General features: G+C 40.9%; 2 protein-coding genes across 7 annotated transcripts in view; one reads left to right on the plus strand and one right to left on the minus strand.

The window, feature by feature from the left end:
- Positions 1-27,302, minus strand: part of NTN1 (netrin 1) — a 610,189-nt gene that overhangs the window by 113,392 nt on the left and 469,495 nt on the right. For all 6 annotated transcript variants that reach the window (XM_085616826.1, XM_085616827.1, XM_085616828.1 and 3 more), the window contains one exon: positions 12,736-12,789. In XM_085616826.1, the coding sequence (XP_085472952.1) occupies positions 12,736-12,789 (54 nt within the window). The remainder of the gene's footprint in view (positions 1-12,735; positions 12,790-27,302) is intronic.
- Positions 1-27,302, plus strand: part of LOC146809962 (uncharacterized) — a 483,309-nt gene that overhangs the window by 98,101 nt on the left and 357,906 nt on the right. The gene's annotated exons all lie outside the window — the stretch shown is intronic.

A 27,302-nucleotide genomic window follows, 5' to 3' on the forward strand; every position in this document is an offset into this window, starting at 1 on the left:
TTGCCCCTGCATCCCAACATACCCCTTAGTAGGATTAAAAAAATATGATATTCAAAATCCCTGGGCCCTGATGAACTCGCATCAAACCCCACCTCAGAAAACTCCGCTGGCTCCCTGTAAAGAAGAGATCCCAATTCAAACTGCTGACCCTCTCGCACAAGGCTCTATACAACCAAGGACCTGCCTACATTAACCACTATCTGAACTTCCACCAACCACTGAGAAGACTATGCTCCACCTCCCTTTCACTTGCCCATACTCCCTGCATCTACCAAAGCAGAAGTGGAGGACGCTCCTTCTCCCACATCGCAGCAAAGACCTGGAACAGCCTATCCACGCACCTCCAGACCATCATCTCACTTCCGGAATTCCGAAAGGCCCTCAAGACCTGGCTGCAAGTGCCTGCATACCCTATTGGGTGACAAGCCATGCTTAATGAATCCGGATTGATTGATTTATAAACATCATTATATGCACCCTGGAACTTCACCCAATTGGTTCATATCTGGTACAGTGTAAAGTGAACTTCTGGTCTCCGGTCTGGGCGTTTGTTTAACTAGCCTCAGTCAAACTATAATTTATTGGTGACAAATCTAGAGATTTTCCAGTTTGCTGTTCCTCCTCTGTCTAGTTGGAATGTCCGGAAATATGCTGCCGTATCAGATTGTTTTTTTATTTTTTTGTTAGTGTTGGAAATCTGCCAAGTAACTGCACTGCGTACTGCTTGCACTAACCTTTCCTGCTAACCCTTCTGCATGCACCCCAAGATCTCTGCCTGAGCCTCCCCATGTCTTCCTAGATCATTAGCTGGCTGCATGTCTGAAGAACACCTCATAAGAGTGGGTCAGCAGGGATATCCTTGGGAACCAATCAGTTCCCACCTAATTTCACTTCCAGTCTCTTTTCTGACTTCTTTGTCGAAGTAATTCCAGCAGCCAGGCCTATTGAGACTTCTCTGAAGACACAGAAGTGAAATGATGGCCATCTGCCCGCTCCTAATTCCTGCCTGGTTTCTTTTTAAATCATTCATACTTAATAAAGAAATGGGGTTCGCAAAATGTTTCATTTTTCAATTAAAAAAAAAAATCCATGCCAGCCTCATCCCTGTTACAATTAATAATCAATTCTGAGAGGCAGGGTGGGTCCTGATGCACAAAAAGGATGCCATACTGCATGGAGGGAATGCAATGCATTCTGGGTTCATAAGTTGATTTTTGTGCTTTTTTCTCTGCCAAACCTTTGAAGCCCTCTATAACCCAGGGCAGAATGTGCAATGTAGTGTTCATTTGTTGTCTTCCAATCAAGTTTCAGAGGACGCAAGCAGCCAATCCTTTTTTACTAAAACTCACATTTCCTGCTTCCCAATTTAGTGGTGGCCAATGAAGACCGCAGTACTGACAGTACTTATTTTCAACACAAGCCTCAAGGTGAAAGTCCACTGCCAATTCCTAATGCAGAGTAAGCCATGTCTTCCTAGAAAATAAGACCTCCATCCTATATTTACTTTTTTGAAGAAGTCAATCCGTGTCTCTCCTGGTTGCGGCTGTAAACAGGGTCCCAAAAGCCTGTGAGATGTGGCTTTTCTTACTGCTCACAGCAGAGCAGTGAAGCACAGGGTGTGTGCTCCGCTGATGCAGTTTAGAAGGTTTACTTTGGATATTATTTATAATCATTAAATGTTGTCAGACCATCTTGGTTTAGGTCAAGTCTCTAATAGATGGCCCATTAACCCCTTCAGCGCTCATGACGGAGCCACTCCGTCATGAGCCACGGGTGCCGTGTGCTCATGACGGAGTGGTTCCGTCATGCTGCGGCCGTTGGCCGCCGCTCCTCCCACGCTGCGCTGATTCCCCGCGTGTGCGGGCGATTAGCGCAGTGGGCGGAGTCATGAGCACAGCTCAACCGTGGCTCATGACGGAGTGGCTCCGTCATGAGCACAGCGCCACCGCGCTGCCCCCAAATCCCCCCCCAGCGCTGCGGCGGAATTCCCGCCGCAGCGAAGGGGTTAATTTCAGTAGTAAAAGGCATGATGTTTTTATTTTTAATAAATTATACATATAATAAATTTGGTTATAGAGTCTTTCACCATTGGTCTGGTGTTATGTCATTGACATTTTTCATCCGCCCACTACAACAGACTTCATGGAGCAGTGGTTCAGCCCATTTTAGTTATTGACTAATTTCACTGTGAGTGATGGCATTCTGACCTTTCATAAGAGCATATCCACACAGAAAGTAACTCCTTTAAGTGCTAATAACTACTATGGCAACGAGTGCTTTTTTTAGGCCAATAAACTTAGTTTTGCTTTTAGCTAATGTTTTTTTTGCCAGATTGATGAGGGCCCAGCAGCTTCCGAAATAATAAAACTTTGCAAAAACCATGACAAAACAAAAGAAGAAACTCTCAAAGCCAAAAGGCTGCCTGCCAACGTCGGATCTATTGGCTTTCCTAATGCTTATTTACTTCTTGCTCTCTCTTTGCCAACTAGCATACCAGCAGGACTGCTCAGAGAATTAAGTGCTCGCTACTAACATCGAGTGTGACCTGCAGGTTGATGGTAAATCCTGTTGGCGATAACTCAGCCTTTTGTTCTGAGCCTTTCGTAATGATAAATTGAGTACTATTACAGCTGCAATGTATAGTACTTGCAAAAATGCGGTATTAAGCTCTGTAAAACCCGTTATTATTAGGCATGCATATCATACATACCCAACCTCCTCTCCTGTGCTTAAAATGTAGTCCACCTTTTCTCCACGAGTATGGTTGACCTTTGTATATACAGTAGCGGCCCGTCTCCTGCCAAAGTGGGGAGGGGGCGGGGGGAGACGGGCCGGGCCAGATGAGGGAGGTGGGGAGGGCTTGGGGACAAACAAAGAAAATAAACTTACCTTGTCGCCACCGTCTCCCGCGCATCGCATCGTCCTTCTGGTCCTGGGCACAGGCTCCCAGACTGCCCTGCGGCCAAACCTGAAGCTGCTCTCAAATGAGATGAGCTTCAGGATTGGCGGGAAAGCCGGCAACTTGTGTTCCTAGGCAGACTGGGAGCCTGCGCCTGCTCTCTCCAGCCCCAGCAATGCAGCAGAGGCTGGAGAGAGCTTCACTGCGCATGAGGGGTTTGGCCAGCCTGAGATGGGTGGCCACACACCTCATGCGCAGTGAACGGAGTGCCCACCACTCCCCCCACGAGCAGTGTCATCCCCTGGACCCGCCCCCAAGACACGTCAGAGTCCTGGGGGCAGGTCCAGGGGATTAAAATAAAGCGGTTTAAAACCTGTTTCATTATAGTTTTATTTTCTGCAAGTGGTAGGGGGGAAGCGCTCCTCCGCTCTAGTGGAGCGGCCGCCCCTGGATAGAACTTAGCCTCCACACCCTAGTGTTCCAGGTGTTAACTTGAGCGCAGTTGGAGCGAGGCTCCTGATGTTCTCTCTGGGCATTCTGTGAAATAATGTTTGAAAAACTCTCCAAATTGAAATATGTGTTTTCAGATGAATCCTCTCTGTGAACCACATTCAACACTGCTTCTTAGCTCCCACCTTATCTTCAAAAACTCACATTTATGTTGTTGCGACTTGTTTCACATTTAGTAAGTAAGCCTATTGATAAAACCTGTGCTGGTGAAGAGGCAACATACTGGCACAAGATGACTCCCTGAACAAAATGGTTGTCACTTTGTACCACTTAGAGAAATTGGCTTGGTGCAGTCTATCCTTGCTGGTTCTTTACTGTAAAAAGCACTGACCACCTTTGTCGTAGCCTGAGCCTTTGTCTGTGGTCAAAATGGAGACAGGGAAAGCAAAAAACACAAACATGTTGAAACAGAGGCCTTTCCTACCAAGACCGAAAGATCCTGCTTATGGACATCCTACGTAAGGGATATCACCTACTATATAGAAACAACCATTTGTGTGGATCAGCATCCCTTACGTCACAGTCCTCGGAAAGGAAGCGCACAGAAGCCAGTTCAAGTGACTTTCCATGCAGGTATACAAGGAGCCCTTTCTTCTTGCTCCCCACTTTAGAACAGTGTTGTGTAATGCACTAGATTTTCAGAATAGGGATGTGGCAAATTGATGTTTTGCCCCAAAATGATGTGAAATGTCAGTACAGTTACTCAAATTTATGTGTAAATTACATGACATGCACTTTAGGGTATCTCGAGTGAATGTTGAATGTAAATGCAATTACATTTTTGACGTGAATGCATACCTTGCCTTAAGAAGTCACTCAATATGTTGGAAGAGGGACTGGTTTATGGGGAAAAAGTATCTTGCAACACATATTATGCTCGAGCCAGTCCTTTTCTGCAAAAAAACTGTCGAAAGTTCATACTGACCTAATGTCTTACATGCCATAACGTAAAATTGTGCTTATCACACACCCAACACAAGCATAATGGAACATTTCATACAGCCCTATTTGAGAATAATTGTATTGTATTGCAGCATTTATATAGCGCTTACTACTCCTATGATGGGTGCTACAGCACTGGCCTACATGTGTAGCACCCTACATCATGTAAGGTGTGTTGTTGGAAGGATGTTGTTTTTGTTTTGATCCTCTGTGGGAAGTGTTTCCATGTCATGCACGATGACCACCGAGGTGTGGTAATCATATTATGGGACGCACCGCGTGATAATGAACGGAAGGTGTTTTTCTTTGACATGAGATAATTCTGGGATAAAATACGGTTTGGGGAAACAGGAAAGATTGCCAGTGGGTTGATTGTTGGGGGCTAGGGGCACACACGCATTAGAGTTTCCAAACTTTTACTTTCTCCTGTAATTTATAACTGCCATGGTGATCACAGTCCTTTGCTCCTGACCGCATACAATGAACAGTATCTACTAGGATGTGAGTAGCACCATGACAACCAAATGGAAGGTATCCTCATTCAAATATTTTTTTGTTATTATTTTGTATATAAATAAATACACTATTGCTCTTACTATAATATTTTGCACCTTCTTTTCCAGTATTCTACATATTTGAAGAAAAATGTGCAGCCTTGTTTTTACTGTAACTTTATCTAACTCAGGGGTCTCCGGCATTTTGTGCATTAAGAGATTCTCATGTTAAATGAAAATTATCCTGAGCTACTATTAGTAGTGTTGTTATAGTGTCCACTACAGGCAAGATTACATTTGTGGACACTCCATGCAAGATTTCCAGGAGTGATCACCTCAGTGCACCAGGCAGGGTTGGCACCAGTAATATGAAGAAGGCTTAGTCCATTTTGAATGCCCTCTACGTGGCTATTTAGTAACAATCATGCAGTCCCCCTGACACCAAGGGAATGAAGTTAGTAATATGTATGTCCAATGCCACACAATTTTTCCTCAAATAATAGCTATACATAGATTTTGGAAAAACCCGTTTTTTTTTCCAAGCATCAACTTATGTTTGGTTCTGAAGATACAAACATTTTCGACTTCAATACACGCTCTCAAATTTGCCTTTGGATCACGCCTCTTCATCCATTGGTTTGGTCACAACCATTCACATTTTCCTACCAATCACCATAGCACATAGCATACAGTATGCAATAATGGGTCTGCTCACTTCTGCCTTCAGCTGTCTTGAACTGAGAGTGTCAGAATTGTGTCTCATATCGTGCACATGCACGTTAGGTGCCACAGCTGGTGGGCAAATTATGTAACTTTTCCTGGAGTTCCCAACCTTTTCTTTAGTAAGTGCTATGTACGTGCAATGAAAATCATCCAAAGCTACTAATGTTAGTGTTGTAATAGCGACCACATCAGACAATATTGAATTAGTGGTCATTATATACAAGATTACCAGCAGTGGTCAGCTCAGTGCCCCATGCACGGTTGCTAGCAGTAATGTAAAAAAAAAAAATGCTTTTTCAATGAGGAATGCCTCACCATGTTTAATGCACAACAGCCATAGCTCCAAAGCCCCTCGCACCAAGGTAATAATGTTAGTAATAAGTAATAATAGTCTTCCCAATGCCGTATAATTTATCACTCATATATCCGCTTTACATATATTTTAAAAATTCAACCACCTTTTCGCCAAATATAATTTTATGAGTTTTGAAAATAAACACATTTTTGGTCTTGAATACATGTCTTTGAGTATTAGCATGTATGTTAATTATACTAAGCAAAAGCTTTTAATTTAGTAGGCTGAATTGCAAACTAGAGAGCTACTTACCGGTAGCTGGAGAGCTACCAATAGCTCATGACCTACTTACTACAAGGATGAAAAACAAAATGTATAAAGAATAGATTCCTTTCTATTTCTTTCATCATACTTGTATGTTTGAACTACGCCTTGAGGTTACAGTAAATCGAAACCAATTGTACCTTTTTAGCACTAGAAAGAACAATGCATTCCTCTTATGTGCATTTGTTATGTTACGTTAATAGATTTTAAAAGTGCGTGATTACCACAAGGTGCCTTGGCAATGACTGAAAGGGCCAACGAGTGATGATTAGAGGTTAAATAGCCAGGTCTTTATCTCCTTCCTGAATGATGTTAGTGAAGGAATTGCTCTGAGATGAGGTGGGAGACTGTTTCAAAGTTTGATTGTATTGAGGACTATACCGCTACCACCCCATTGCATCTTCTTAAATTTAGGGACAGCTAATAGGATGGCATTGGCCAATCTGAGTTCTCTGTTGGGCTTATATCTCATAAAAGCTGAGCTAAGAAAGTCTGGTCCTATATTATGCATTCCTTTGTGGGCTAAGCAGAGGGCTTTAAATTTGGACCGACTGCGCATGGGAAGCCAATGAAGCTTACAAAGTCCCTGAATGATGTGGTGGAATTTTGGAAGTTTAAGAATCATTTAAACTAATGGCTGTTTCTAGAACGCTTCTTAAATATACTTGCCTGATTGCATACACCCATTCTGTTCTATTAAAATTATGTGTGATGATTATTGTTAAATTAATTTGTTTATTGCAAGAATAAAGCTGGTACATTTAGGTAGCAAGTAAGAAAACAGCACAAGGTGCACCACTCCACAAGGTACAATGCGATTTAAATCAGTCCATATCCTTGATGTTTTTTCTTTTTCAAAACATTTTTCTTTATTTTTCATTTGTCATATAAACATTAAAAACATCCAAAACAGCCAAAGCAGCCGACGCGTTTCGTCCACCTCGGGACTTCTTCAGGGCTGCAACAGATTTTTAAAAAAAAAACATAAATATAAATAACACACATGAGGACTAGGCACAAACACGAAAGATGCGGAATCGGGTAGGTTTGTGTGTCGGTTTATTTACCCGCCTCACTAGGTGTACCGTAGTTAGTTTCAACATTTAACTGGATTCCTCTTTTGCTGGGGGATGCTAAGGGGACTGTGCGAGGTTCGTTTAATATCAAGACGAAACTCTCCCACTATTCACGCATTAGGGTTGAGCGTTTTTCTTTGCATACTTTGCACCCTGACTTTCGCTCCTTTTCATTTTTTTCCTTTCCTTGCAGTATATTTGAAATTGGTTTTTGTTTGATTCGATTCTTGTACATGATTCAATTATAGGCATCTTAGAGATTGATACTGCTGTCCGTACTTTTGGACGAAATCGAAATATGATCGATACTGGAAGGATGCGACCCGTTTGACGCTACCTAGCAGATAAACTAGTCTACTTTATCTAAATCGAGGCACTTACCTCGTTAAAGTGAGTACACACGTCACTTTTAACAAACGTTTTTTACTGCCCTTTGTCATTTGAATCGCCTTAAACGTTACATTGACTCTAACTAAATAATAGTTGGGAGACTAATATGGGCTTAGCCTTCTCCTGCATAGTCCATGACTAATATGATTGTATCTCACTAGTGTAGATGACTTATGTATTCAGCTCTCTTTACATTTGTCTGTTCTCTTGGTTTTCCCTAGTGACATTGAATTGTGTTCCTTGTAATATTACAATTGAAAGAAACATATATCGGTGCATCTTACGGTGGGTACATATCCCATTTCCTTATTTTTTGGGTTTCTTGCCGGTTTTTTGTTCTCTGCCTTTCTGATTGTGATAGGGAAACTTAATTACTCTTTTAATTGAATTATGAATATTACTCGCGTTTTTGAGACTTTATCTTAAGGAATGATATAATTGGATTTTTACTTGTGGTGGTCAGGTGCCAGACTTTGATCTAAAAACATGTCCCTAGGTAGAACTTGAGCTCGCCACCAAGGCCTAATATTGTAATCATACATTCCATCAGTTCTTGTTTTGTGGAGGTCCTCTATAATACTTTAAAACAAACAATATATTTCTATAATAATGATTTGAGTATGCCACCGTGACCTTACAACTTTATTATATATTTCTACTTGTCAATCGATTGTGCTATCTGTGTATGACTAACTTATTCGTAACTCTAACCAGTCAATGTGCTGATAAAATGTTGTTTGGATTAACGTTTAATAATCAATGATATGGTGGTTACTCTAAACATTTTATATTTGTTTATAACTGTTAAATGATTTCTTCTGTAAATCCTGATGGGTATTGTGTCTAATTGTATTTGGTCATTATTGTGTGCTTACTTCGTTGTTATAACTGTTTGTGCCTAGTCCTCATGTGTGTTATTTATATTTATGTTTTTTATGAAAAATCTGTTGCAGCCCTGAAGAAGTCCCGAGGTGGACGAAACGCGTCGGCTGCTTTGGCTGTTTTGGATGTTTTTAATGTTTATATGACAAATGAAAAATAAAGAAGAATGTTTTGAAAAAGAAAAAACATCAAGGATATGGACTGATTTAAATCGCATTGTACCTTGTGGAGTGGTGTACCTTGTGCTGTTTTCTTACATATACTCCAGAGGCTGGAACAGCACTGTGCTGGCGGGTGTTAATCGAGAGTGCACACTTGGGGTGAATTTAAAACATCACCAGCAAATATGATGGGGTAATGATAAATCCAGTGCTGTCCTAGAGGGATACCGCTAGCTTTGTTTCTTAGTGTCTACATTTAGGTAGCAGTAGGTTTCCTTTTTTGTCTTCTCCTTTTTTTTGTGACATATGTTTACAATACAAAAATAAAAAATAATGTAACCATAGTGCAAGCTTGCCAAGGCTGTCCCTGTTGGCTTTGCCAATGCTTGTTTAACTTCCCATGCTGTCAGTATGCAGAGCTGTTAGCCTTGCGGTCATGATTTAGAACATACAGAGCTACTCAAATTAACAGCTAATTCTTTGTTTTAAATAAGCACAGGCAGAAAAAAAGGCCTTTTCTGTATGTATCTATATCTAAAATTAATCAGTTAAAACATAAAACGGGACCTTAACTATTACTTTTTGTATAAGGTTTCAAACTAAACCTAGGCTTTGTATATTCATGATTTAGATGAGCCAGTGGGTTTACTGAAAGCATGATGGGAGAAACCTCCCGTATCATATTTATGTGTTAATATATACAAAGTTATATATCACACGTAAATTCAACCAAGATGTAAACAGACCTCGCTTTAATATATGCTAGATTTAAAGAATAAACTGTCTTAAAATGAACTTGCTCTAGTCGTCTTGCACTGCTTTAAAACTTCACCACTCCGTGTGCCTTTGGAAGATTTATAAGCTTTTCGGTGTCCTTTGGAGCAGTGCTGAATTTGAGCCAGTGTTTTCCGATTCTCAGCATCGGCACTTAATTGTCAACACAGGCACTTATGACAGCTGCCACATGGTAACACAGTTTAGGTAATTTAGAGTTAAAAAATAACTAATACATGTCACTCCCACCATTCTTATTACTCTGGGGGCCTCAAACAGTCTGTATTGTCACACTATAGCAGTGTTATGGTTAGTAGCTGTGTAGGTATCATCATTGGCAGTGCTGGCAGTGACAATGGGTGTTGCAAGCCACGGTGGCCCCTTGACAAGGGACCTGGCACTTCATTTTTTCAAATGAAGTCCTACTTTGGAGAAACACAAAAACTAATGTAGCAAAAAAGTCTTCAGGTCTCATTAAGAGTTTAGCAGGCAGGTTACTCTATCATAATTCAGCCATATTTACAGTGCCCTAAACTATAATGCACTTGTAATATGGCAGAGAGGACATCCGCCTTATGTTTGTTCATGGAGTACCTTGTTCTCCAAACTCTAAATAAGACCTTTAAATTTGATTGAGGATGGGAGGAAACAGGTTTGTAATATTTGATCCTGTGTATCTAACAAGCCTTTAAGAAAAAGGATATGACTAAAACATCTCAAATATAGTTGCTTGGGAAAAGGAACCTAACGGGGGAATACCAAAATAGGTTGTTAAAATATTTGAAATATAAGGTTTTTTGGTGCATACAATTTAATGAAAAGGTAAAGATGATTGTTTATGCCATAGGTGGCATATCATGCTACATCTATGAAGTCATACAAATCCCTCGTAATTCCATATATGCTGGCTAGATTATTGGAAGCAGGTGTGTTATATGTATCTGTCAGTGCTTCTAAATACACATATCTAGAAGTGTATTAAAGAAATCAACAAGTAATAAAGTAATCAACAATCTGACAAATCCAGAGGACCCATTGAACATATTACTAGTTTCACTGATTGACAATGATGGCGGAAATGTAATTAGTTACACTTTCTGTGGCAGGTATTAGAATATCGAGTCGGCAAACGTGAAACAACGATCCTACGTCACTAGAGTTTTTAAAAAAAATGAATTTTATTTGATTACAGCAAGCACAATGTACACCGTACATCATTTATACATTGTATTGCAACATGTATCTACTGATACAGTACGTAGAAGACTCCTGCCAACAGTCTGTTTTTTTCCCCTCAATGATATTGATAAAAAGACCGGAGCTTCATCAGGTAAGAACAACTCTTTATTAACAGACTCCTCTCTCCACCATCGGTCCAGCAACTGTCTTAACTGAACATTCTAAGGTAGCCTCCAGTGAACAGTGGAAGGTACCATGATGATAAACAGGGGGAAACAGAGGAGGAACGTACCATTATACAGTGAGTAAGGATGGGGGAATAACACCACTCGTAGGAGTAAGTTTACATATTGTAACACATCTTCCCCCCCTAATGTTGAACAAGAAAGATAAAACATAAAAACAGATTATTTGGACATGACATAATCTTTTTGCCAACTGGGAGCTTTACGGATTCTCTGGTTCATGGGTAAGTCGTGTGGAACCTGATTGTGGAACTCTGTGGTGGATCTGTGGTTGGATGACTCCCTATGTATGGACTGAGATTTAGCCAATCTGTCCATACTCCACATTTGATCATTGTCCAATATAGCTGTATTACATCTGATCCCTGTTATTTGCATAGGTTTAGAAAATGTTGCTTCAGGATTGCCACATCTGGGATTCTTAACACACACCCAATCTCCCACCCTCCATTGCGGCATTTTGGTTCCGTGTTTGGTGTCGTACTGAGTTTTATACTTGTTTTGGTGTGTGCTTATCTTTTCTTTAGAGGCTTGAATGTCATTCTTAATGCTAGTTTCCCCTCCCAACCAGTTAGGAAAGAATTTGGTGCAGGGTTTCCTTCCTTTTAAGGCAGAAAATTCAATTCTCGAAAAGTGTACATTGTTGAGAAACATAACTTGTTTAACTCCCCCCTCCCCCCCCCCTGCTTTAGTTAACCGGACCGCTAGAGGACATCCTAACACCATATCTATCGTAGTTTGTGACGTGTCTATGGCCTCATTCCCCGACTAGGACTAGCTGTTGTATTATGATGGCGGCCAACCCCCCCCCCTCCCCCGCCCCCCCCGTCCCCCAGGCATCTGGGCTACGTCACTAGAGTTATGATGGTTCTGTGCAAGTTAACTCTTTCAATGGAAAACATTTCAGCAGCAGTCATGGATGAATTACAGAAGTACGTAGAGTTTATGTGGGATATTAGTGATTTAAGAGGGCAGGTACTGCCAGGTGCTGGATATCTGCACTTCTTTAAACCACTGGTGCAGCTCTTTTAATGGGAGAGTTCTGCCACTTCTTGGTAACAAAGAACCATAGTTCCATGTAAAGCACGGCGACTTGTCATGTGAACACTGTAATCTCAATCATCTCTAGGCTTGGCTCACAGGCCAGCAGGTTCATGAGTTGCTGGCCACAGAAGTCAGAAGACTGTGTGCTGGACGTTCATGAGGAGAACAGAGGGCTACGAGATATGCTTTGGTGGGTGGTGCAGGAGTGTAGGGGTTTGGACCCTAAACTGACTCCCCTTCCACAATACATGCATCTGAATGCAGGAGTGTAGGGCAGGTCGTATTTGTAGTCAAATGCTCATGTACATTGATATTTCGGTACTTGTAGGTGTGTGGGATGATCTTGTGTGGCTTATGTATTTTAAGATACTTAAAGTTGAACGTAGCCACAACTGGAGCCAGTGAAGGCTTTTCAGCATGCTCTAGCATCTGCTAACCACATGTGCTCTATCAATAAGCAGTATTTTGTCTTGTAACATGAGATATATCAATTAGTACACATCTTAACTAAAAATGCAGAAGTCCCATCATGGTCACCTTTAAGCTTGAAACAATAGATTGTTGCTGTCCATTCTAAGAGTCACTTTTATGTTTTATTTGTTTATTTTTGTTGCTGTATTGTTTTTTTTAACACCTTGTATTCACAGGATACCTCTTGTATACAGGCTCCCAATCATTTTGAATTTAGAAATCCATCAAGTTGGCATTCCGGCCCATGAAAGGCATTGGGCTGTCCCAGCTACACAGTGTCGTCACTAAGAACAAGTTTTATTTCACTTATTGAGGAAGATGCCTACCTGCTGGTTCCTCAGCACTGCTGGCTGCCGTGGTGGGCGGAGCAACTGGAATCTCTGCAAAGGGTAACAGGGCAAGAGAAAAGAAAAATCAAGACATTTGTTATTTTCAGAGGCATGTGCGATCAGGACAGGCACATTTTTCAAAACAGTTTTGTCTTTGCTCTTCTGGACACTCTTGTTGCTCCAATAGCAATGAACCCAAACACATGGCACTGACATGGGGTCATGAACATAATGACCTCCTGGCGACGTTGCAGCCATTATTGGAACCCACAATGGCCTTTAGGAACGAACAAAAAAATCATGCCATTTAAGCTGCCCATCTTGCAGCAGGTTCACTAAGTGATAACGGATGCAATAACACAACATAAGAAAAACCATAGTAACTGAACAATATCAGGTGTGCATGCACCTCCAGATACACAAGCAAACCTGTGCAAGGTGCAGTTTTGTAAATATTTATGGAAAGATAGCAGGATTAGTGTCATAATCTCACTCAGTCACTTCTGCCACTGTGCAGTTCTACACATGCACACATCTAAAGATGCCCGGCATACATATACAACGCATACCAACATCAATGTTGCCTTCGGTGTGGTATTGGGCTACATACATCATCACTCTTAAGTAGCATATGTACTATTTCACCTAATTAAAATATTAAGGCTTTCAAACGTCTAACAAAACATTTTTAAAATAAATGTGAAATTAGAAGGTATGCCCAGGGAAGTATGGTTCCAATTATCCATTGTTCCTCTTCTGTATCGTGTGTGTAGCATAGTGGGCTATAAAAGTTCCATTCAGTGGACCCAAACGGCTCTTGAATATTCACGAGAAGGCTAGTAGGTGAACACTTGCTCCCAGCACCCCCATATTTTGCTGGTGTCTTTAGTGAATAAGGGCCAAACACAATATGCATATGTTTTTATGGTAGGAACACAGTTGTGCATGCCTGCATTACCTTTAGTGAACTTGCTCCTTAGTCTACTGTGACGGTTGAGACCCTACGTGCTTCCTGACTTCGTCCCTGATTTCTTACTGTAATGGTTTTTCAAGGCATAGCTAGAGGGATATATTTCCAACAAATGTTCTCAAAATCTGAGTCTCACCTTTGGACAGCAAGTTTTTATGTAAGGAAATTTCAATTGACTCGGTTGCCATTTTGGAATAATAATAGTCACTATCACTCAATTTAATGGTGCTCAGTTTACTGACCTTGGATGGATGGAAGGCTGATTTGGCTTTGCTGAAATTGCATATTTCAGAGGCAAGCATTAAATCACTGAGTCATCCTGGAACTGATGTCTAATGTTGTTGGGTTGTTTTCTTGATGACTAATTGTAGCAATTGGTCTCAGATGATCTTTCTAAGAATCAGAATTTCCCTTATTTATCTAAATGGTCGTCTGTAAATGTCAACAAATCCACATGCTGCCTCTGATGCCAGCACAAACCGTTTCAAAGCTGTTACCTGGAATTTCCAGGGTTGGCTCCCTGCTTCTCTTCAAATCCTAGCCAGTCCTGACAGGTGTTGATAATTTAAACACATGCTGACATTTACACCTTTCCCTTTTGGTGGAGAAGATGCCTCAGATACGATTACCATCGTAGATTATCACATCTTTCTCAGTCCCACTGCTTGGATGAGGCATCGTGTTTCAGGAGAAGCCAACACACAATTTTGCCTCTGTCAAAACTAGTTCAATGGTAACTTTTGGCTCACTTGTAATACAGAAAGCCGACATAAATCTGTATCGCAAGGAGAAATATCGGCAATACCTTTGTAAACTCAAAGAAAGCATTTTTCAAGGACGAAAAAAATATCTGTCCCTGAAGCCACCACAATCCTGTCCTCCACTCAAACCAAGCAGTGTATGATTGCAAAAAATCTTACCCTGTAGAGGATATGCTAATATCTCAGTCTTGTCTCACTTCCTATGTATGGGCTCCGACTGAAGCTTGTAAAAGCTTTTCTCCATTTTCTTTATCCTCCTTCCAGCCATGCAAATATCATCCACTAACGAGCAGTTCCACCCTCCTCCTCATCCCTCTCTCAGCTTGATGTCGGACTTGACGGCCCAGCTGCTGTTTTACATTATGTGATCAATAGAAAATGAGCTTTACAAAGCACTATTAAGAGAGGGCTTGGCTCAGAATATCAGATAATCACATTTTTGATTATCTTGTCTCAAGACCATCAGCATCCACACTATATAACATTATTAGATCTTCTGATACTGAGGGGCAACAATCACAGGTGGAACTAATGTGGGAGAAGATCTCAATGTTAACTGGCCTGTTAATCTGTGGAATAAAATTTGGCTCAAGATTCGAAAATCTTCTTATAACTCCTCTTATTTTGTCTTGGATTAAGGTTTGGGAACAGATACATTCTGTATTTCAATCAAATGCTCCTTTTTCCTATGGCAATCTGTTCTTAGGCAGCTTATCAGAAGAATGGAGTGATTGTATGTTAAATGTTAAAATAATTGACCTTTAGTTAGCAGGTGCATTACAGCAAATTAAAAAGAAAAATCTCTAAAACATTTTGTTGCAAGCTTGGTCGCAAGAATATCTTATAACAATACACTTGATAGAGCTTATATTACATCTCTTGCTATGAAAAGGGAAGCTCTATGGTCTCCTGTTACAATTCATCTTAATACTACTGCTATTTCGTATGCTTTACAACAACCTTTGATTGAAGAGGTGCCTAAACCCTCATGAAATACTTTATGAATTCTGTGTTACATACAATTTATAATTCACCACATTTATCTATACATTTTATTTATATATTTATACACCTACTTTATAATTTGAGTATTCTTAATGATTGTAGTTTTCTATAGAATGCTCAATGTTTATTATTACATATGCTTCACTTCTCGTTTATGTCTTAAAATTTCTAACTTTCAATTAATTCTCCACTGTTCAGTCCTTTTTCTCTTTCTTTTTCTTCTCTTTTAAAATGTTTTTTTCTTAAATGTGTGCATTATGTTAATGGTATTGAAGCAAATCATAAAAAGTAGTTGTAATGATCAACAAGCATTTGCAATGCAATAGGTCTCGCATTTACGTAAGTTTGAGCTATTGGCATTGTGATGATTTGGTTTTTAAACATAAATAAAAGGCATTGCCATTTACAATGCCAATAGCTTAAACTTGCGTAAATGCGAGACCTATTGCATTGCAAATGCTTGTTATGATGTCATCACTGCCTGGGCCACTATACCACTGCATCTGATGCACTAATGAGCGATAGGCTCCTGGCAACACCCAACAGATCATATTCTAATGCACATTCTTCTTCATTATTTAGCATGAATCGAAATAAACTGAAAGGCAACAACACACTGGTCACCGACTGACACCGGAGGGTGGAAAGTCAGAGAACACTTAGAGACCAAGTCATTTGGTATGCACTAAGAGCATAGCTGTCATTTACTTGAACACAAATCAGCACCTGATATCAATATCAGCAACTTATAATGCAGTCATAAACAAGATAACATGCTGTATAGCAGTGCAATCATCAAGAAGCAGTAAACAGCTTATTCTTTACATCACCGCTGTGGGGCAGGTGCAAAAATCAATAACTGTTTCAGCTAGAGCCACACCATGATATATCAAACAGAGCCGTAATCTCAAAATCATATAATACATAAATAGTGTACTGTTTTGTGGTACGCCACTTTTAGGGACCCATTGTGATCCATAATGGCCACATCCAATAACTGGTAAACTAAATGGCACCCCGAGGGCTAGCGTAAGCATCTGGACCACCAGCAAGTAAGTCCACTCCGAACCATCTTTGTGCCTAGCCTCAGCTAGAAGGTCAGTCCCTCCCAATCCAGAAAATCTCATGCCCACGGTTTAGTCTTAGAGAATCAACATAGTAAAATAAGGGTAGCTCTTGGTTATTAAACCATAATACTCTGATTCCTTAAGTCACACCATATAGATCAAGGCGATTTGGGTGGGTGGGTGCACCTTTCAGCATGGTGTAATGTTGAATACAGTTCTACCAGACGGTTAAAGGGGAAAAATCCAAAGAAAGCTCCCCACTGCAACATCAGGTGTCATAAAGCCACTGCCCAAACGGAGCTCCCCTGTGATGACTTCTGGTCAAGGCCAAGGTGGTCCCATCCCATTTCACTACCCTTGCCACCCTATGCCCTCCTTTAGCAATGCCCGTGCAGGTCACTCTGACAGGCGAGGAGGAGGAAAAATGAGAAAGCAGAAATTCTCAATCCCCATGCAATGAAGGAGGTGGTGCAATGGATAATGAAGGTAAAACCACCTCTTAACCTTTGTTGGGCAACTAATACAATACGGCCATTTCGTAGATTGTCTGTCCTAAAAGCTCTATTTACAACTATTTAGATTTTAGCTGTAGTTTTATTAGTTGTGCTGTAAAACTGCAATACCTGTGCACTCTTTGTCTGTCAATGACTGTAGCAAAATGTTCTGGTAATTGAGGGGTGGGATGGCCGATATGCAGAATTATGTACTAGCGGTATTAAGAGAACTCAGAGAATATGTTCTGGTATTTACATAGTTTATTTTTTATGTATTTATTTACATATTTATCAGTTTTTACAGCACCCCTGCACAAACACTAATATTAGGTTGTTTTACGTTTGAATAAAAGCTAAGTACATTTTAACCACCATATGGAGTTAAAACTGGTGAGGTTGGAAGGTAAAATCAAAGACATCAGCGAGAACATATTTCTGAAATGTGGGTTTTCAAACACTATATGAAGAACGGGAAAGAACATTTCGTCCTAAGTTTGGAAGACAAAGAGCTCCATAAAGCATGGCAGTGCCAATGCCTGTGGTGGCTTGCCGTGTGCTGATCTTTGGCACTTTCATGCACCAAGGGTTCCTGCTTCTCACCTCTCCTTGTGTATCCGAGATAATGAGCAGGTTTGAAAGACAGGTAGATTTATTCGGATGCATAATTTAGGAAGCCAGTTTTAAATGCGATTCTTTCCTCGATAGGTAGTGGATAGAGGTTGATTAGGTTCGGGTGGGGTTTTACACTTTTATTGTTTATAATATAGGCCTGGTCGTACAGTGTAATTTGGCCTGCAACTCTGCATGGTATGTACCCGGCCTTTTTCTGAGGCTTTCTAAGTGTCTGGAGAACTGCCCTCTTATGAAGAAGATATGCTTTGGTGGCAAGTCTTTTCAGTCTGTCTGTTACCTGGCAGAATGACTTTTCAGTGATATTAAAGTAACAGACCTTACTTAAGATAATAAAAACGTAAAGACGCACATATTAACGAATGGGCTAATGGACCACTTGAAGCTGCAGTGCTTTTATTCCCTTAGTCTAAGTCTCTTTAAAAAATCTTGAATTTGAATTTGATGTGGAAACTATTTTAGGGAGTGCGAAAAGTATGGAGACTTTGCCTAGGCACCTTTTGTGAAACTCCTTCTAAACTTCATAAAGTTTGCCAAATTTGACAACAGGAAGTGAGCGAAGAATTCTGTTAAAAGTAGACTTTTCTAGGAGAAATTCAGATTGCGGGACTTTTGCACCATGTTGCACCAAAAGGCAAAGGTGTGTAAAGTTGATAAACTTTTCAATTTCATTAGGCACAAAACTGTGAATTATGCACAACTGTTGCCTGCTGAATTTGATTTCCGTGTACCTCTATTAACAAAGCAACAACGTGGTTTCGATATTCTTAGCATTATTATCTGCACTTTTTCACTATCATTTCTATGTAGTTCCTCAAAATAGCTCACTGTGAGAAGCCTTAGGTTTTCTATTTCAAACGTATGCCTTTGGTATTTGTGGGGAGCGGTGTAACTGCTGCAGATGGAACTTCACTGGAGTGGGCGGAAATCGCCATGCGGAGAATGCCTTGGCCTTGAAATGCAGCATGCCGGGACAGGGAGGCAGATGAGAGGAGTATTACAGGCAGAGAACTTAAAGAGGGCTAGCAACAGTCCAGGTCAGTGGTCTTCAAACCGGGGATCCCCCACCTTCTGTGTATATATTTATACAGGTATTCACGGTCCAAAGTCCATTATCATTTTTGGGCCGTTCAATTACTTATTTTTAATTTCACACACTTACTTGTTATATAGTAGGAACAAAGGAACACTTAATTTGCATCTTGAAATATTGTGAAAATGTGCTATGAGGCACTATGTAAAAACAACGAGTGGCAGTATTGCACGTCTAAAAGCAGCGCAAAGTAAAAATGCAAGTATATAAAGATAGGATTCACGTGTTTAAAAATAAGTAAAAAAAATATCACTTGCTAAAAATTATTTTTCAAAAGTATAATGAAAGCAGAGATTGGCCGACCAGCCCTGGCACTGAAGTGGATCTACGTTTTACGTGGGTGGGTACATGTGCAAGAGCCAAATGCTGTAACAGCCAATAACTGAAGTGGGTTGACCCATTGCCACATGCTGTACGCTGTGGTGGGTAAACGCAAAATATGAATGATACTTTTACAGACCTGTGGCTGAGGAGGCTAGACTGAAAGTCCCTCTATGTACCTATATATCTATGTATGTTTTTTAGGAATATTTTAAACGTAAGGCTAACAAGGTGAATAAAGCGGTCTCAAAGCCAGACCCAATATGAATTCATGACTATTCATATTCAGAGTCTGTAATGCCCTCCACTTATCTCTTCTTCCGAATGGTCCTCTGAGATCCGATTAGGGATCTGTGGCATGGATTGTTAGCCACCTTCGTTTTCTTTTTTCTCTCCCTCTCCTGCACTGTTTACCTAATTTTTATGTTGTACTTAAATCTGTTCGCTTCCTTCCTCCTGCCTACTATGTAATGCAATTTTTCTTCTGCCCCTACGGTGTGTATGTAAAAGTGCTCTGATACCCACGGGTCAAGCAAGCGCTATATAAAACTTTTTAAATAAATAAAAATGGATATTTCACTTGCGTTAGACAAGAAGCTGTCCCCCCCCCCCCACAAAGTCTTTTCCTGCATCCCCATAAAACCCAAGCACTGGGTCATGCGCAAGAATACCGCCTGTGGAAGTGATTAGCAGGTCCACTGCGAGCTTCCGTTGGTGAGACCATGAGGTCACCACGGGTCACTGCGTTGACACACATTGTAATGTAATCTGTTCCCAAAGGGTAGGGGGGCACAGTTTCGCAACTAAATAAAATGAGCACGCTATGCTTCAATGGATGCTCGTAAACTGTACTTGGGTTCCCTTTACATCACGTCTCTCTTTTCAAACGGAACGGATAATTTGGAAAACATAAAACCGTCCTGCGTGAAGGCCTTATGCTGAATATGAGAGCTCGTGTTCCTGTTTTCCTTCCTTTACCTCTCGCCTAGAGCACTCTGGAAGGTCTCTTTTTGACGTGAGCTATACAACTAAAGTAACTGAAATGAATACTTGAATAAAACAACAAACATTGCGGCACCGACGCTTTACTTTTAACATTAAAAGTAAAGCGCGTGTGCCGCGATTATACCAAAATTAAAGAAATAGAAAAAAAAATCTATTTCTTTACTTTTGGTATAATTGCGGCACCCGCGCTTTACTTTTGATGTTAAAAGTAAAGCGCGGGTGCCGCGATTATAGCAAAAGTAAAGAAATAGATGTTTTTTTCTATTTCTTTACTTTTGGTATAATCGCAGCACCCGCGCTTTACTTATAACATCAAAAGTAAAGCGTGGGCGGCACTGAAAGCGATTGCGTCGCGATCGCTATTGTCAACAACTAGTGGTGCGCGCGCACCACAGAGAAGCGGGGGGGAGGGAGCGTGACAGCAAGGCGAACATGCGCTGCTGCGCGTGCTAGCCACTGTCGGGAATGGGTGTAGCAAAGGTGGGACATGCGCCCGCCTTTGCCCAATCGTGTGCCTTATTTTGTAAAAAAAACACGCGAAAGCCAATGCCTGACAGCGAAAGCTGATCACATGCAGGAGCGTGTGGTCAGCTTTCAAAACTCCATACAAAAGGGCTCTCGCTGCGCGAGCAGTGAGGCGCACTGCAACGCAGGCGCGAACCCTAAAAAAGCAGAATGACGTGAATACATTTTAAATGATGCTATTCTCACTGGTCCAAACCATTGTCAAAGAGAGGCTCATTCTTGGTGTTGTCCTTGATATTCTTTTCTAAAGGGCCTCTAGCATCATGTGCCATGGCTAATTCTTGAGTTATCTTAAACCCCCGCAATTTTGAACCAAGTTCTATCATCATGTGTTCAGAGTTTTTTTTTTTCTCTTCTCTTTCCTTTTTGCTTTCTCTTTCTAAATTTCTTATTGATCATACATGGGTTTTTGTAAACATTCCTTTCGTTACTATTTTGAATCATTCATACGTCTACATGTATTATTCTAGATATGATGTTCTATTTTACACTATCTTCTATGTGAAAGCATAATTCTGTTGTTCATTACAGAATGTTTAATATCATATTTTTCAAATAACTTGATCAATAACATCTTTCTAAAACTTAAAAAGAGAGGGGTTTGGCTCTGTCCAAATGTTGAGTTTCTTTTGTAAAGATTTTGAGTGTGTATAAGTTTACTTCCACAGGAAACAAGTGCTTATATTTCTTTTTTTACCTTGTGAGAAAGCTGTTGCTGAATACACGGGTCTGAGTTGGTTATTCTGACAAACCATTTATCAAGGCTATAGGCCTAATCTGTTGATTATGAAACGTTTTGACGAAAGAAGTAGACATATTTAGTGTGAAAAGAATATGTTTAAACCAATAGGCTTTGAAGGGTGGATTGTCTGTACACTGTGTCAAAGGTTGTAGACCAGTATGTTGTTACAGGGGGAACCTCACAGAATACCCATGTAGGCAATGGGTTTGGTATTGGATAACCATGTGTATAACCTTCGGGGTACAAGATTTCCACTTTGTGATTTGATATGATTATAGAAAGATACCTGATGTTCAGATGCAGTTTTGAAAGATAATTTTAGTACTAAGATAATAAAATTAGTGTCAGACCAATTGCTGTTTATTTCAACTTGGTAATCCGAAGGGAGTGCATTCCTTTTTGGTCACGTATGATGACGTATGAATGCCTAAACCTATCACTGACTGAAGAGACTCTTTAATGTGCAAGCAGATGTATTGACACTGCCAATGCTTGTTTAGGTCTGCCATGATAACTCAGCGGCCTGCTTGATCTGTTGTTACTAATTCCTTATTATACCTGCTCTAGGCTTTGGCTCATCTAGAGGAATATTACTCTTGCACCTTCTGCTTTTGACTTTTTGATATATCATTCCATCTCCTATGGAATGTTTGTAGTGTACTGCATTAAGCACTATTTTAGATCTCAAAAATACACTCAATCACCACTCACACAATTCTTTATTTCATACTTGCATTGTGTCCAAAAAGCAATCTTTTTTGTAATTGTTCTTTATTGCAGTAGGCTTTCTATAGTGCTTGTCATAACTTTAGTGTAAGCTATTAACACTGCCATCTTTTCTACCACGTCTACCACCAGCATTACCATCGCTTCCATTAACAGCATCACTACTATCACAGCATTCCTGCATGCCTGTGTTGGCATGCTTTGCCACGTGAAGAGGCCCATTGTTGCCTTCTGCTTTTATGTTCTCTTCATTCTTCTCTAAACTCAGTTCCCTAATATTTCTCATGTTCCTTCATACAGGCACGTCTTCTGGAGTCTCTACTCCCTTTCTCACTTCCTGGCTGATTTTATCTCTCTCTAGCACTGTCGCTTTCAGAACAGATTACCTATTTTCACATTATCCCCATTCCTAACTTCTTTGTTCAATATATCCTACTCTGGTGGCTTATTCTCTGTCACATTGTGCATTGTGTTTGTTCACCCTTTTCTGAAAAAAGACGTTCTTGGACCGTTTAATTCCGTTCAAATGGCATCCAAATATTGCCCTTCTTGGTTCTCACTTTCTGTTCTAAGATTAAACTGTGTGTTCTTATTACACACTTCTGTCTTGAAATTATTGAGTTTATCTTGTCCAGGTTCTACTCCTCTTTGTCTCCATGATTTCTGTGCTTGTGGCTCAGACACCTCTCCCACACTATCAATATCTACACTGGTATTCACCTTCCCTGGGCTTTGCTATCTCTTAATGTAACATTCAGTATAATCTGAAGATGGTTCTCAATTCTCCTTTTGATTAGTAGCTGCATTCCTCTTTGCTGTCTTCTCTCCAGTCTTGAGTGTTCACTTCTTTTCTAGAACGTATTACTCTCTAATATTTACAACTTTCTTTATTTCTCATCTTCTTCTGCTTTCCCCTTCTCCATGCCTGCTCACAATTTGAGGATCCCATTTGATCATTTTCCCTTTTTCTCTTTTGATATCTCTTGTCTTCCATTTCTACAGATCCCAAGAATGGAAATTTCACCAAATCTATTTCTTCCTCCCTATTGACACTTCTCTTTTTGTCTCACTGGCACTTATTCTTTCATGTGTCAACTACTGTAATGCTCTCTTTAGTCTTCTTGCTCACCTTTTTCAACCCAACCAGCCCCATAAAATTCACAAAATTCAACCGTGCAACTTTGAAACAATTTTCTTCCTTCCATGACTTTTCCCTCTTTCTCCCACACCTTTACTGGGTGCCTGTCCCTCGACGTATCTACTTCTGATAACTTTGTACCATCTTTAAATCTGTTCATGGTCTTGCTCCAGCCCCATGTCTCTTCTTGCCCTCTCCCTTCTGCTCACCATGCGGCTCCCACGTGTGCTTAAACCTGTTTTCACTCTTTCACCCTCCTCACTCCCCTGCTATGGAATTCTGGTCATAAGCTTTTCTCAAAGCTTGCCTTTTCCTATAACAGGATAAAACCCAAAAGCCTTCTCCACTTCTTCCTCCCCACCACTACATTATGAAGCACACATTTTATCATCCCTTAAGGAATTGTTTCTGATCTTAGATATCAATGGCCTACAAATGCAATAAATCAATAATTTAAAAGAGATGGTGCGCACCAGGTACCCGTACAAAAAAAGTGGCAGCCGGTCGCCAAAACACAGGAAAAGTATTTACTGTTCACATGTTTGTAGGCTAAAAACCAAACGGGTGTTACGTTACATTGTCACTGAAATAAGTGGGCAGGAGCTTTAGTTCGATCTGAGTGAGTAGTCTCAGCTCCTCTAAATGGACTAGTTTTTGCAAACTGGAACAGCAGCCAGTCCGCCGGCTTTATCAAACCTGATGCTAATATAAGGACAAGATCAGCTAATTTGGGTGCCAGGGCACGTGAACATTTCCAGAACAGGAGCAGGCTACAGTGGGCAACAGACTCCAAAATACGTTATTTGTCCTTACACTTTCAGCCAAGAATAGTATCTAAGAGTCTAAAGCCATCATTTTGAAACAGATTAATAACATCTGGCTGCTCTAGCCTCAGCGTTTATTATTTGTTGAACTGACCATGAAACCACTTCAGATCTGTGAGTCACTATTCAGGTGTTCCCATACCAAATTAAATGGTAAAACCTGCAGTTTTTTTGATTGGGTAGTATAATCTTTACATATACAATTTTAATAATGCATGGGGAAGAGCTTCTGAACATGTGATCTAGATGAAGATGCTAGTTCTACTAGGCTGAGATGTACGTCCTCAACCAGAAACCTGGATATGGGCAATTTAGCCTCTCCAAAAATATGCCAAACACACCCCCACTGCCAATGACAGAGAAGTGATATATGGTCATTTGTTATTGGCAGCCCATAAATTCCCCTATCATACCCAGTTAACATTTAATACCATGTACAATTTACCAAAATGTTTTTTTTCCAAACATAAAATGCATCTAACTACCTGGCTGATTGCCAAGTTTCATGTGGATTAGCACTTTAGGATTAGAGAGATGGAAATTTGACCCTTTCAATTTTAATTCCCATAGAATATTTAATCATTTCAGTAAGTTTGGTAGAAAATCAGAGATTACTTAGTACAGACACCTTGAAAAGAAAAAAGGTTCCCTGAATTTGAGAAAACATCAAAAATGTGGTACATGTGCCATCTGTCACATTTTTCTATGAATTCTTATCAAACAAATGATTCCATTGTTAAACTTCTTTGGCAGTAGTTTCTGAGAAATGTCTAAATGAATATACACCAAATTAAAGAGAGACTGTGGTTTCTTTGTGAAATGTTGTTTTTCAAATACCAGAGCAAATTGGTCCTGTAATTTTACAGAAAAATAATAATTGTCTCGTCCGGTTATAAAGTTAATTTTTCCCCACAAATAGTTGGTACCGAACTGTGCTTAATTTGTAAAAAAAAAATATATACATAAAGGTACTAGTGCCCTCCTCAGGAGGCCACTGCAGCTTGCACCACCCATTGCCCTTGCCAGCGTTGCCAGTGACAGTACCAACCCAACAGCTAACCACCTCACACAGACAAGTGTGATGATTCAGACTATTCTAGGCCACCAAAGCTGTAAGAATGGCTTGCTCAGCAAGGTATGAGTTATTTTTAATGCATATTGAATCAATAAACTGTTGATGTAAATGTAAATCTGTAAATCAGACAGCTCCACCATGTGGCAGACTGTCATAAGGGCCGGTGTTGACAATTAAGTGCTGGGACCGAGCACCAGAAACCACGGGCTCAAATTAAGCACTGGTACAGAGGTTGTGGGTGTCTATACAAGTTTTCAAATTCTTCTCATTGGAGAACAGGAGTCTGTTCTCTGTACCTGAATGACAGTAAGGGGATGGTCTGGTCAGGTGCTGTAGAAGCGGGACCACAGATGTCAGCAGCTGAGAGGCCTCCCCAGTAACCAGGCACCACCATTGCTTTTCCTTGCACGAGAGGAGGCTGGAGGCACCTCGTGTACAGCACCAGCAGGTTCTCCATGCAACACAACTGAGAGACGTGGTCAGGAGGATTAGATTCTCCTGTTCTTTGTCCGAAGTAGGTAAATGCTGCTCTGCCGTGGTGTGGGGAAGGGATGACAGGGTGAAAAGCCAGTATATACAGAACATTGTGCATTCTGGGCAATATATGTTTCCCTAGGTCACTGTGCATTATGTCCTACACTTTACTGAGGCGTATCTCAAATTGAGCAATGTGTATGTTCCCGTGGCATTGTGCAAATGTGCTTAGATGATGTGATGTGCTGGGTCATACTGCAATCTGTGTAATGTGTCATTTAGTTGAATTGTGCAGTTTGTGCGTTGCTAGGGTACTATGCAAAACGAGCAATGGGTTTCGCTGGGTGTTGTGGAAACTACGCATGTGTGTTCTACAGTTGCTGTACGTGGGCAAAGTGCTGTACACCGGGCAGGATGTGAAATGGGAAAAGCTACCTCACTGTGGTATTATTGTAATATTGGGACATTGAGTAATTTGGGCTCCAGCTGTTTTACCCAGGCACGCTGCAAACTGAGCGGTGAGTACTTCAATGAGGCTTTGTGCAAACAGGAGCATTTGTGCTTTTACTGAAGACTTTTGCAAACTGCGCAATCTATGATTTTCCTCTACCACTGTGCTAAGTGGCAATTGAATGCTTTCCTGTGCTAGTGTGCAGTTTGGGCAAAGTATCCTTTACTCGGGCATTGTGCCAGCGATGCAGTGTATGCCTTAAGGAGGGGCTTGGTAAAGTGGACTGTATGTTCTCACCGGGGCACCGCACAAACTGTGCAGCTTGAGCTTTGCAAGGGTCACTATAAAGACCAGGTAGCAAATACAAAACCGGTGCATGGTATAAACCATGCAATTGGGGCCAGATCAGTTGCGGCCCGTGGTGGGAGAGCAAACGGGCGCTGACGTGGGGTGGGGGAATGAGATGCAACACGCGCAATGTAATTTGTTTTATTTATTTATATGCTTACTTACTTCTAATCGGCGGTAATCCGTAGTTTACTACCCCCCACTCTGCCCCTCCCCCGCCCCACGTGAGCGCCCGGCGGCACTCCCACCATGGGCCGCAACTGGGCCAGATGTACGACCATTCTATTTTGCGAATCGCGAATTGTGATGTTTTGCGACTTGCAATTTGCGACTCGCAAAATGGAATGTACAACAGTGTCTCAGACACTGTTTGCGGTTCCTAATGGGGTCGCAAATGACCTGCCTCATGAATATTCATGAGGCAGGTCACAATTTGCGACCCATTGGGAATGGCCAACATTCGCAGGGATGGTGGTGACTGGGGTCAGCAGGCCACCATGTCTCTGCCTGCTTTTTCAACAAAGCGGGATTTTAAAAAAAATAGTCCGTTTTCCTTAAAGGAAAATAGAATGCATTTTATAAAAAATAAATGTTTCTGTTTCATTTTTTAGGAGTAGGCAGTGGTCTGTTGGACCACTGCCTGCTCTTAAAAAATATTTTCGCATCCATTCACAAAGGGGAAGAGGTCCCCTGGGGACCCCTTCCCGTTTGCAAGCGACTTACCACCTACTTGAAGTAGGTGGTAAAATGCGTGTGTTTTATGACCGCAAATGCGGTCGCAAAATAATGGTGCATACTATTCTGACTCGCTATTAGGAAGGGATGCGACTCGCAAACACTATTTTGTGAGCCACCAACTCGCAAAATAGCGTTTGTACAAACCACCACCATTTTTTGCGGTGGCAAATTGGCCGA

The sequence above is a fragment of the Triturus cristatus genome, chromosome 7 (genome assembly GCF_964204655.1).
Source record: "Triturus cristatus chromosome 7, aTriCri1.1, whole genome shotgun sequence".
NCBI lineage: Eukaryota > Metazoa > Chordata > Amphibia > Caudata > Salamandridae > Triturus > Triturus cristatus.